Source organism: Ctenopharyngodon idella, chromosome 23, assembly GCF_019924925.1.
Source record: "Ctenopharyngodon idella isolate HZGC_01 chromosome 23, HZGC01, whole genome shotgun sequence".
Taxonomy (NCBI): domain Eukaryota; kingdom Metazoa; phylum Chordata; class Actinopteri; order Cypriniformes; family Xenocyprididae; genus Ctenopharyngodon; species Ctenopharyngodon idella.
The window spans coordinates 4,192,461-4,205,930 of NC_067242.1; the positions used below are offsets into that span (position 1 = coordinate 4,192,461).

General features: G+C 36.2%; 1 protein-coding gene across 2 annotated transcripts in view; it reads right to left on the reverse strand.

Moving 5' to 3' along the window:
- The window catches only part of LOC127505751 (LYR motif-containing protein 4B), a 71,922-nt gene that overhangs the window by 24,097 nt on the left and 34,355 nt on the right, over positions 1–13,470 (reverse strand). The window contains exon 3 of one of the 2 annotated variants that reach the window (XM_051881528.1): positions 8,577–8,657. The exons of the other annotated variant lie outside the window; for it this stretch is intronic. Within the exon in view, the coding sequence (XP_051737488.1) occupies positions 8,628–8,657 (30 nt within the window). The 3' untranslated portion in view covers positions 8,577–8,627. Of the gene's footprint in view, positions 1–8,576; positions 8,658–13,470 lie in introns of those variants that run through there. 2 annotated transcript variants of the gene reach the window in all.

Sequence of the window (13,470 nt, forward strand, 5' to 3'; positions counted from 1 at the left end):
GATGGGTCAACAGTGTAATTATAAGTGTAATTACAGAAATTTATTACAGATGTAATTACATGCAGGTATTTTTAAAACAAAGTACAATGTAAAAACATGTATGTACACAATAAGTGCATTGTATCAAATTATTAATTTAAATGTAAGTACATAGTAGTTAAGGCCACCTAATATAAAGTGGGACCCTTATTTCTAAATCTAATCTAAAGTAATTTTTGCTTATTGGTATGGTTGAATTAGGTCATTGATGATCAACAGCAAAGACATTGGTTAATAAAGTGAGATTAAATACATAAAGTATATTTGTGTAATTTAATATAGTTCATTATTACAGGTTTGTGTAAAATTCTGAGAATGCATTTCACAGCTTTTATTCATTTTGAGGAATCGTGAAATTTTGTGTATTGTAGTCTAGAACTACAATACTACACATGTTCACAGCGCACACAACACCTCTGCACTTTATGTCATGGCGACAAGAGAGCTATCAGTCAATAAATGTGGAAAAGTAACTTAGATATTTTGTTGTAAATTGGAAAAGCAATGTGTTACTTTACTAGTTACTTGAAAAAGTAATCTGATTACGTAACTCAAGTTACTTGTAATGTAACCCCCAACACTGCTTGTAATTATGCATTATTTACTGTTATTACTATAGTAAGTACATGTAGTAATATGTAACTCACTTAAAATAAAGTGTTACCTTGTATTTTTTTGTTTTGTTTTTTGTTAGTGAAGCAATGTGGTTCTAAGGAGAAAAGCCCCTCACAAACGTCTGTGCAAAACACACTCTCACATTGTGGATTAAAAACACAATGTACCATGATCATACAAGGAGAAACCAAAGAAATCCCTCCACACACACACACACACACACACACACACACACACACACACACACACACACACACACACACAGGTGTAGATGAATCTAATGAGGACAGCTCCTCTGCAGCAGGCGAGTAGAAACGGTCTCACAGCTCATCACGCTCTACACTCTGTTTAATTGGAGCCAGAGATACCCGGCCGAACGCTTTCAGAGTTTCCTCAGACAGAAAAAAAAAAAAAAAAAAAAAACAGACTTGGAGATCCTCTGCTGCTGCGTGCTAAAAATAGCCAGCCCAGATAACGGCCATTTCAATTCACATTGTTCTCACTTCTTTTCTTCCCTCCTACTTGAGTTCTGCGAGTGTGGGGTGTTTAGAGCCTGCGAACAGCTCTTATTTCTGGGAGAGACAGGGTTTGGGAGGGAAGTTGCTGTGTGTTGACTCTCTAAGAGCAGACACATGCTTGAAGTCCCATCTCCTCAAGTGGCTGTAATCAAGGAGGACTGGCAGACAGACGCAGGGAGACATGCCCCGGTCCCCGCTGAACACGAGGAGGTGACCGCATTACTGCGGAGCTAAAAGGCCATCTGATCCCCCTAAGGCTCTCCAGGAGAGACAGTGAGCGGGAGGCCAACAGAGAGACGGAGGAATGAAGGATTCTGATGCAGAAAATGAAACAGAGACCCGGCGGGAGACAGCTGCAGCTAACAACTAAATGGATAATTCTTTGATTAATTGGATTTTAAAAAGCAATAAAAAAGTTAAATAATATTTGCAGCATTTTAAGATGCTATTCTGAAAATTAAATTGCTGTAGGATTTACTTCTAATTAGGATTTACCAAATTAAACATGACATTTTTAAGTAGAATTTCTGAAATATAGTTCAATAATGAGAAATGCACTCCAAATATACTCCAATAATCTTTATTTACAACTTAGACAAATATTTTTTACAGTCCATGTAAACATTCAAAAATTGCCAATTAATTGGCCAATTATATATATATATATATAAAATGAATGAATGAATGAATAAATAAAAAAAAGAAATAACAAATCTTCTGAATATACTATACAATAGCTTTGTTTGAGGAATAAATCAAAATGTAACAAAATTCACTGTAAATCTCAAAGAATCAGTCGATCTAGTTCACAAAATCAGTCTGAATGATTCATTCACAAATCGGACTGTTTCACTTAAGTTCAACTCAATGATTTTTTTTTTTTTAACTGCATGGAAAGAAGCTAACAGAACTAGTACCAGTAATATTCAAAATGTATCATTTTTGCTTAGCCAATATATCCAGTTAATCAAGAATGACATTTATTGTCAACTACTTTCATTAGTGACTTTATTAAAGCAATTTTAATATTTATTTGTTGCAGGCCTAGCCCAAGAACAGATTGTATACGAGAGAGAGAAATGACAACCCGATCTCACAGCAATTCGTACGTATTTTACGAGGAGGCTAATTCGTACGAATTCATATGACCTCACTCGTACGAATTCATACGTTTTTTGCTAAATCGTACGTATTTTACGAGTTACAAATTCGTATGAATTTATTCGAATGACCTAACCCGAACCCCGCCCCTAAACCTACCTGTCACTGGGGTTTAGACAAATCGTACGAATTCACACGAGTGAAGTCGTATGAATTCAAACGAATTAGCCACCTCGTAAAATACATACGAATTGGTCGTGAGATAGCGTTGGAAATGAAAGGGTGTTGGATGTAAATACAGGGATCTTCATAGAAGCGAATGGAAAATAAAGATGTGAGACTTTTCCAGAAGATTTGCAGAGCAGCACTTATTCAGCAGCAGTGAAGTATGTAATGGCTGACAGACGGAGATGTAGACAGAGAAGATCATCTCATGGGAGCATAAAAGAGCGGGAGAGCAAGAAGATGCCAAGGAGCGAGTGAAAGATGATGACAGAGAATGAGAACATGAAAACAAATGAGCGTGTATGTGAATGAGAAAGAGCACAGAGGAAACTCGTATAGCTTTTAGTTTTCAGGACACAACAATTTAACATTGTAACCACCTAAACACCTAAGTTACTACAATTACTGGCACCACAATTAAAAAAATCATAATGAATAATTAAATATATTACCATCTCCAAACAGTCCCTGACAGGAAAGTTCTTTACTGGAACTACAGTATAGTGATGGTATCAGATGATTTGATGGTACTGGTTTACATTACTACATCTGTGTACCGTGTTCAAAATGTTCAAAAACAGCAACAACAACACAGTATTATCATGATATTACCATGGTATTATGTCCAAAAATCACAGCATTACCATGGCACCATGTCCAAAAACAGGGTATCGATATGGTACAAAATCCAAAACCATTGTATTTCTATTGGAGATGCCCATGTGGTATTAGTACTATTTTCAAAATCCCCTACAAAAACATAAACATGGTATAACATAAAAAAAATATCACAGTATTACCATGGTACCTTGACCATAAATAAATAAGATTGAGTATTACTGTGGTAAAAACTATATACAAATTTATATATATATATATATATACACACACACACACAAAAACATAGTAACAACAGTAATTATGACATTACTATGATTAAAAAAAAAAAAAAAAAAAAAAAAAAAAAAAAACAACACAATATTAACATGGCACCAACAACAAAAAACAAACAAACAAAAAACTATATAAAACAACAAGGCATTATCATAGTACAAAATTGTGGTATTGTGGCATAGTACCATGCTGAAAAAAATGATATGACCAAAGAATGTGATATTGTCATTGTACCACATCCACAACCATACAGTATAACTATGTCCAAAAATATGCCATAGTAAATGTCCAAAACAATTTATTTGATACATGAAATCCAAAACCATTGTATTTTTATGGGAGATGTCCAAAATCTGCTATTACCATGGTACTATGTCCTTCATGTCAAAACAAACAACATCATAATTACCATGATTATGACATTACTATGCTGACCAACCAACCAACCAATCAGTATTACCATTGCACTATGACCAAAAAAAAAACAATATAATACAACTATAAAAAAAACAAAAAACAAAACCATGCTATTTGGGAGATGTTCAAAATGTGGTACTGGCATGGAACCATGTCAAAACAAACAACATGTCCAAATAACATGGTATTATCATGGCACCGCATTGAAAACCATAGTATTACTATGGTACATTTCAAAAACATGCCATGGTAAGCGTCCAAAACAATGGCATTACCATGACATATCAGAAATCATGACATTACCAAGGTTTTGTACTTTGTTCATGAGTTTTACTTGAACATTTTCTATAAAAGTTTTACTCCACTAGCAGTAACTGTAGTAACTTTGGTGCCTGGTGGGAAACTACAATTACCATGGTAAATATTTGCAAGGAAAAAGAGAGAGTGATTAAGATTGATGACATGGTATGATAAAATGGAAATGAGCAGCAGTGTTGACTCAGGTAAACTCTGCCTGTGTTCATGACCACTAAGTTGGCCCACTTTGGACCAAGGTACTCGGTGGGCCAAAAACCCCTGGCGGTTGGCCCAGAGGAAGCCCCGACGAGGCCCGATCAAGCCCCGGAAGTGACAGTGGAAATGCGACCGGCCCTGGCAAGCACTAACACTCTTGCTTTTGGCCGGAGAGTGGAAACACGTCTATTGACATGGTCAAGAGAATTGTACCGCTCTCTCAAATAAACAGGCTGATCGAACAGTCCATTACTGTCTGTCTGACAGTCTCTGTAAATCACTGCAAAACGCCCTCCATTACAGCCAATCCTCATAGCCATTCAGCACGACACCGCCACTGATGACACCCCCCTTACGCTAACAACACAAACAACAAGACAATCCAATAATTCAGCATTACACTCCATCTCAAAGCGTTTCTGTGTTGACAGCAGCCAGCACTCAAGGCTCTGAAGCATTAGCGGGATTTAATTCGTCATCTTTTGTCTGGGACACGTTTAATCGCAATGACAGAATGCGTGAACGGCAATCTTCAGATTTCTAATATGCAGATGATGCATCAATGAATCTGTGCTGCTAACAGGGAAGCAAAGCAGAAAATTGAATGGATCTGTGCACATCAGTAGGGGTTTTGGGCAGGATTAAAGGAGGAGGGAGGAGAGATGTATGAAAGGTCAGGAGAACACCTGCTGCGCGGGACAGTGTGAGCCATGACTGGCACGAATCCCTCAGAGTCAAACATGCAATCCAGACTCGTGCTAGGAAACAAAAACACAAGTGAAAAGGGGAAAACAGCATTCTGCTTCCCCACAATCCCCCTCACTGAGAATAAACAACAAACACAAATCAACTCGTCATTGCAAAGCTCTGGAGGATTGACTAAACTTTAGAGTGTTGTGAAAAAAACCCAAACGGAGATGGACTGCTAAGAAGTTTCTTCCCAAACAGTCTTATACTTTTGCTTAAAAAAATGACCTAGTTTTTAGGACATTAAATCATGGTAATACTTTGCTATTTTGGATATGCAATTTTACTAAGAAATAAACAAAATAAGAAATGTTACTGTTGTAATATTTTACTGTAAAATAAAAAATGAGTATTTAAGAAAAATAATATAATAATAATTTCATTCTACATTACAACTGTAAAATTACAAACCTAATATTCATGGCTGTTTTAATTTTCAAATATTACACCATAAAGCCTTTATTTTGACAGAGGATTGCATAATACCCTTAAAGATTTTTCTTTTATTGACAACAGCCAGTTTATTAGCGCTTCTTATTACAAGTTTGGGATGATAGTTGGTAGAGCTGCTCGATTATGGCAAAAATCATAATCATGATTATTCTTGGTCAATTTTGAAATCATGTCATTTTAAATATCAATGAAATTTCACAACTTTCAATACTTCAGCAAAAACTAATACTAATGTAAGAAAAAGGTTCTCAAAATAAATACATTAGACAAGTAAACAATCAAAACGGACAAATAAATACAACAGAACGAAAATACAAATTAAATTAACAGTGTTTTAAAGGGGTCCTTGATTATGATTTCACTTTTTTAACTTTAGTTAGTGTGTAATGTTGCTGTTTGAGCATAAACAACATCTGCAAAGTTACAACGCTCAAGTTCAATGCAAATGGAGATATGTTCTTTTACAGAAATCAAGGACTACAACAAACGGCTGGTAGGGACTACAATGAGCTTCTTCCCAGGTTGGTGACATCACAAACCCAAAAATTTATATAAACCCTGCCCCCGAGAACATGCAACAAAGGAGGCGAGGCCATGTTGGGCTCCAGATTTGCTGTTGTTGAGCAACCGAAGTGAGAGCCGTTAAAGCTCCGCCCTTTTCTGGAAAGGGGGCCGGGATGAGCAGCTCATTTGCATTTAAAGGGACACACAAAAAATGGCATATTTCTGCTCACACCCAAATAGGGGCAAATTTGACAAGCTATAATAAATGATCTGTTGGGTATTTTAAGCTGAAACTTCACAGACACATTCTGGGGACACCAAAGACTTATATTACATCTTGTAAAAGGGGTATTATAGGTCCCCTTTAAGTTTTTTTAAGATGTACTAACAGTGGTATTCAGATAAGTAATAGTCTACAAAAAAAAAAAAAAAAAAAAAAAATTGAATAATAAAGTGTAAAATAACACTGCATAGTCTTACTGTACACATATAGATTAATTCTTAGTAAAGCTACTTAAGTTAAGAGACACTTGTTGCACACTGCAGTAAGCTAGATTGATATTAGGCATGGTAAAACATGGTACTCGTGGTAAATCAAGAAAAGGAGATTTAAACAATAAGACTTGCTGTGTTGAGCTCTATAACGATTAGTTTTTTGTTGATGAATGTATCCAAACAGTTGCTCACCTGTCTAATAAAACACACAGGGCCAGATATACTAACAGCTTTTGCACCAGTGCAAAAAACTACTAAAAGACACGCAGTGCAAAATTAGCACTGAAAAAGCGTGGACTGAGTTGTTTTTGCGGCCGACCTTATTGCATATGCATTTGTAGGAGTTTCCCTTTCAGACGCAAAATTTATGGGGAGAGTATTTAAATGAATCATGCAACGCGATTTACTAATGTTTGCGCTAGTCAATTTACTGGTATTTGTGCCATTAAAAAAGAATGCCTTAACCCATTTTGCGACATGGCTGCAATTGTTGCTGCTAGGAGGAGTCACCGCAGAGAACAGAGAGCGTGTGGTAGAAGGGAGAAAATATTTTCAACTTGCATTAATTTCTTTGGAATGCAAGAGGAAGACATTATCCGTATATTACATGTAACAAGTTGCGCCTGTGTCGACCCGCACCTGATGAGCATAAGCTCTGCTTATTTGCGACCCAACGCTAATTTGCACTGCTCTTGGTAGATTGTGTTGGTAATTATGTAAATGATTTGACTGCGTCTCTCAAGCTAATTTGCCCCATTTAGTAAAAACTGTCCCATAATATATTAAAGCGTCTTTGGTGTCGAGCCGCTCCAATACACTGAAAACATCAGATCATGAGCTGCTTGAGTCTAAAAGAACACAGCGTCACCCTTCACTTTGGAACATGCAGTGCATGTATTTAATAAAATTGCAACCTTTGTGATTTTATAATTGAGTACCGTGATTTCGACTGCCACGCCGTGTGTGAACATACACATGGTGTACATATAGTCGTCTCTGCATGTTAAAGTCACCATGAAATCAAAATCAACATTATTATTTTTTAAATTTATGTGCCCTCATAAACTTTAATTAAAATAACTTCCCCTCCCTCTTGCAGCGACATCTCTTCTACTCTCTGATGACGAGGGCGGGGCAACCTGTCACTCACATGAGATCCATCAATAGCAAACTACAATTATCCAATCAATTCCACATGGACAAAATCAAGTCCCGCCCTATATCTGTTCTTGTTCCAGAAGCCGTTTCACTCAGATATATGGCACAATAGGGAAGAAAAGACTAGCGTTTCATGCCGACTTTGGAAATGGGTATGTGCAGGTCAGAGTAATTGGCGTGCCGAAATGTCTTTACAATTGGTCGCGAAAGCTGCCTGTTAAGGTGGGCTAGGGTTAGATGTTAGTTTCTTTTGGCAAGTCAATTACGGCCTGCAGCTATCCCTGTCTCCTTTAAGTTGGGACAGGAGAAAGTATTTTAACATCAAAAATTACACACATCACCTTTAAACAAAAGAATAATGGAAAAACTGAGAGTGGCTTTTGGGACTTTAAGAACTATTAAGTCATTAATCTAAAATTGCCATTTTATCCAACCTTCATCAGGATGATTTTTATGGAGGATCATTTCCTGAACGCTCGGCATGGTTCATTAGTATTCCTGTGGACAGGGTGAGAGGGGACATTCACTCACATTTATGGTGTTAAAGGTGGATTTAAATACAGTCCTGGGTCTCTGATCACACCCCACATAAAATATACTATATGGGTATTCACTCAAACAGCAACTTCAACACAATCTCATGGCAGTTCCTTACAGTTTCACGGTTTGGCGAATTCATATTTCATATGAATTCGTAAAATGTGTGTTTTCATATATTCTGCTTAGGCCCCATTGACAGTTAGATTTAGGGGTGGACCTTCTGATTAATGTTTTTCTAAAAAATCTTCCCTGAGTTTGGTGCTTAGCGATTTAATTTTGCTCAGGTAATAACAATAACAATACAATTTCACCGCAATGACAATAATAGTATAAAATGAGCTTTTCTCAGAAATACCAGAGCAGATCTTCACAGCCGCTACTCCTGTTTCCACAGCATTCATTACAGAGTCACACATCCGTCAAGCGTGCCACACTCTCCTGGGAAAATTGAGTTATTAGTCCAGTAACAAAGTTATCATGAAGTTATTACACCGCAGCTGCCCTTAACACAGCTGGAATAACCAATGCAATTCATCAACGCATGTGCTTTAGGTGTGCAAAAGCAGTGTCAAATGCAGACTGTGGGACAAATGAAGACTTTTTTGTTTTGTTTTCCATCTTACTATTTCATTAAATCAATTTCATCTATTTTATTTACAAAATTTGTAATTTTTTAGAGAATATATTTTGAATTAAGTTTATTTTTCTTTATTATTTTTGTTATACGCATACATTTTGTTTTCTGATTTATGCTTGAAATAAGGAAACAGTGTTATTTTAGTATCACTGAGATCCTATTATAGTTTTTTATTAATATTTTCAATCAGTTTTTTTAAATACGTCTATATAGTTTTAGTTTTGGTTATTTTTAGTACATCAGGTTAAATTACATAAAAACGAGAAATGTTGCCTTGTTTAAGTTTTTGATATTTTAATTTATTTCAATTAACGTTTATTTTATTTCAAGTAATTTTTTTTTTTTTTTTAATGGTTTTAGTTTTAGTTAACTATAGTAAACCTCACCGTAAAAAAGATTTTTTTTGAAGTTGTAACTAAGACAAAGATCACTGAAGTACATTTTACAAGAAAATACTATTTCAGTCTTTCTACTTCAAAATTTACTTGCCATTTCTTTGTAATTAATTGTGAAATTTACTAGTAATTTCTGGGTGAAAATTGTTTCTACGCATTTTTTTTCAGTGCTGATAAGAAGAAAAAAAAAAAACTAAAAAATATAAGGCTAAAAGGAGAAACAAATTAATTTAAGACTGTCTGAAAAACAAGCCTTAATATATCTTACACATTTTTTCTTTAAATAAATTCACCTTTAAGGACGTTTAGATATTTTTAATGGGAAAACTCGGGCAACATATTTACAGTGTAGATCTTGTTGTGGTTTCTTCCGTTTATGATTAAAATCAACAACAATAGAAATGCGAGACAATGTCCTCTGAATAGCTGACTGTTTCTTCAGGGAGGGATATGAATAGATAGACAAAATCAATATGCTGGTGACGGTGTGAAAAAGTGCTGAGCGGGAGAGCCCAGGGGGTGGCACGGCAAGTCAGAGGTAAAAAAAAAAACATTAGAATAGGGAAAAACTGTGATGAATATGAAACAGAGGGTGGCTGTGCAGTCGCTGCTAAAGCGCAAAATCAGGATCAGTCCCATCTGTCGGTGCGCCACCATCAAGCCCAAAGGATTTGAGGGTTTGCTTGCCGTCCTCAAAGTGCCTCTGCAGTGGTCTTTGAGTGGTTATGAAAGTTATTTGTAATAGAAAGAGGTTAAAGAAGACCTATTATGCTTTTTCATGCGTGTTCATCTTTCTTTACTGTGTAATGTTGCTGTTTGAGCATGAATAAGCTCTGCAAAGTTCCAAAGCACAAAGTCCCTCCAGTGGGAGTTATTCTCTATATCAGTGTCACTGTTTCTGAACTCCCTGAAACGCCTCCATTGTAGTCTTGAGTTTCTTTTCCGGGAACGAACACGTCACAATATTACTCATTTAAATAAGTCCCTCCCAAGGCATATGCAAAATAAAGGGGTGGGGCCTGGTTGAGTTAGTTAGTAGTTTGTTGAAACTTGTGGTTATGGTAAGGGGCGGGACATTTCCCAAACACACTCGAAACAGTTGACAAATCACAACACACTGGACCAGCTGACCAATCAGAGCACATTGTGCTTTTCAGAAGGAGGGGCTTCATAGAGACAGGAACTAAAGACAGACTGGGAAGAGAGGAGCTGCAACAATGGAGAATATGTGAAAAATAATGTGTTTTTAAACATTCAAGCATGAAAACCTATTCCAGTAGAGCCCAAAAACAAAATCAAGACTGAAAAAGGGCATAACAGGTCCTCTTTAAACTACTATTCAAGCTATCAACCTTTTATCAGTGTTGCGCAAAACAATTGTGAAGGTGTTATTGTTTTTTATTTCTCGATTTTTTTCAGGTCTAAACCTCTATTTATAGATTGTATCAAATTAAGGCCAGGTAGCTCAACCCAGCTTCTGTAAATGTAATATCCAGCAGAGTTTAGCTACGGCTCTAATGAAACACAATGCTGAAGGTCCTGGGAGTTCACTTGAAAATTACAGGCAGGTTTGTTAGATCACTACTGGAGCTACGCTCTGCAGGAAAGCATATTTCCGGGAAAAGGAACAAACACTCCTGAATCAAACTGAAAGCCCTTGGAAATTCATTAAAATTGTTTAGCATGTTTTATGTCTAGCAATTTTCACTTGCACACTCGGGCTGGTAAAGAGAGACTGAGATAGATGGAAGGTACTGTATGGAAGAAAGGAGAAGAAATGAGAAAAGCAGAGACATTTTCAACAGAACACGAAGTCTAACTTTAAGACCTATAGACAATCTGTAATATCTACAATACCTATAGAAAACTCTTTGTTAGCATTTCCATTCACCTCAATGGCAGTTGCTCTGCATGCTGCCATCTTTGCTTATGGACAATGACCTGGGTGGGATCATTGCACCAGCCGTGTGTGAAGTCTTTCTTGATTTGGGGGATAAAGTTCACACATGGGCCTTAGTAACTCTTTGCACCATTTGTTCTTGAGGCAGACATAGTAAATACTTTGCATTATCAGATTTGATATTGTGGCTTTATTTATGGTCAGGCATGGTTGCATGTGTCTTAACATTTTACCAAAATCAAGCTCAAATGGAGTTACTAGGTTTTTGACCAGCGAATGCCGGACATACACATTTTTAGTCAAGACACCTTCATTTCTATAGAGCTTCATACAATACAGATTGTTTCAAAGCAGCTTTACAGTGATAACAGGAAAATAATGATTCAATAGCTGCATCTCCATTACCCTTCAAATTGAAAATACACTCAATGGAATAGGGCTGAAACTATTAGTCGACATTATCGACAACGTCGACAATAAAAAATTGAATAGTCGAATAGTCTTTTGATCTCATATGATTTATTTGAAGGGCCTGCAATAACGCGGTTTGACCAGTAGGGGGCTGTAGCGCAATGCTGTAATGCAGCCCTCCCGGCTCCAATCCAATAGAAGACGACTTTGGAGTGCATAGTGCAAACGAAGTCAAACCCATAAAATGTTGGAGATTAACATAGCATAAAACATAACGTTTAGCCTAACTACAAAAAATGCTGTCATGCAGGGCCACCAACTCTCATTCAAACTCACTGTTCGCCACACGTCCATTTTCTCACGCAGTGAAAGATACATCGCAGAGCATAGAGGACACAGACAGCGCGCCGACAGATAAGACAGATCAGGTTACTTTTGATGTAAAACAAAGTCTTAACTTTTAAATTCTGTCACTTTTACTACAGGATTCAAACAATACATGTGGTTTTGGCGCTCTTTAATATCGCTGTAGCGCCTCCGGTCAAGCGGCATGTAAACCTATTATCTCTTCCTCTTTTCTGCTATTACAGCACGAAATAAACATGAATGAATATTAAAAAGTATGTTGAAAGATACAGTACAATTTACTGAAATGAATCCAGCTCTAATGTAATCACTTAATCAGAGTTTCAACCGCAATAAAACAGCTTGCAAACAAATGTGTCACAAAATGTTACATTTACCTCAGGAAAGCCATTCAGTGACCATAAACTTGATAGTTAGTAAAAAGAAAAAAAAGAAGAAATCTAGAGAGGAGCATTTTTCAGAAATTTTTGCACAATATTACATAGTCATATTTTTACTCTTAAAAAGTTATTACAGTTCCCAGACATAATAACACAGTACGTCATTTTAACAGTATTTTTGAACAAATTCATTAAAAATACACTTTCAAAAGCTGAAGTGATTTCCTTGTTTTAATTATTAGTTAAAGTATAGCTCAGTATTTTAACTAATTGCTAGTGGAATAATCCAACAAAGCATACTGATTAACCAGTATAATAATCAACGATTAGTCGATTAATCGTTCCAATAATCGGTTGATTAATCGATTACCAAAATAATCGTTTGTTGCAGCCCTACAATGGAAACACGTTAATTTCGCAAAAACTCCCTTATATCGCAAAAAAAATTTTTACGCTCGCATGAGGTGGTTTTTCAGGCAATTTGAAAATAGAATATTTTGCAAAACTGCAATGGAATCAGTTTTTTCGCATTTACAAGTCACCTGGCGTATATTTGTACAGAAGATGAGTTCTTTATTAAACTCATTAAAGAATTACGGGAATACTGGATTCTAAACAATAAAGGAATGCCACAATTTATCAAGATCTCGAAACAGATATGAGGGAGAAACACCCAAAAACACCTCATATGTGGCCACTCCCAAGTATAAGTGTCTTTCCTTGCCATTAATGCTTGGATAACACACCTACGTCTCCTTCCGTTAAAAATAATGGCTAGTGCAGTGGCTGTAATATACTTAAACCTACTAACGTCCGTTGTCATGATTTTTGGAATGGCTTATCATTAGAGGTTAAAAAAAAAAAAAAAGTTTTCGTCACATAACATTGGTTAATGGAAACACCGTAGTTTCGCAATAGTTTTTAATCGACACTTAGAAAATATCGCAAAGGTTTTGTGCAAATCTTTAATGGAAACCCAGCTAGTGATTTCAACTGTACAGCAGCTCTAAAGGAAATTGTGTCATTGTTCAGCTGAAGTCAGTTCAGTGTTGATTCATTCTGTTGAAAAGATGATCAATTATTAAATTAGTTCATTTCATCTATAAAGCAGTTCTGGAGAAAAAAATGATGTCATCGATTGTTGAATATTAAGTGTCCCTAA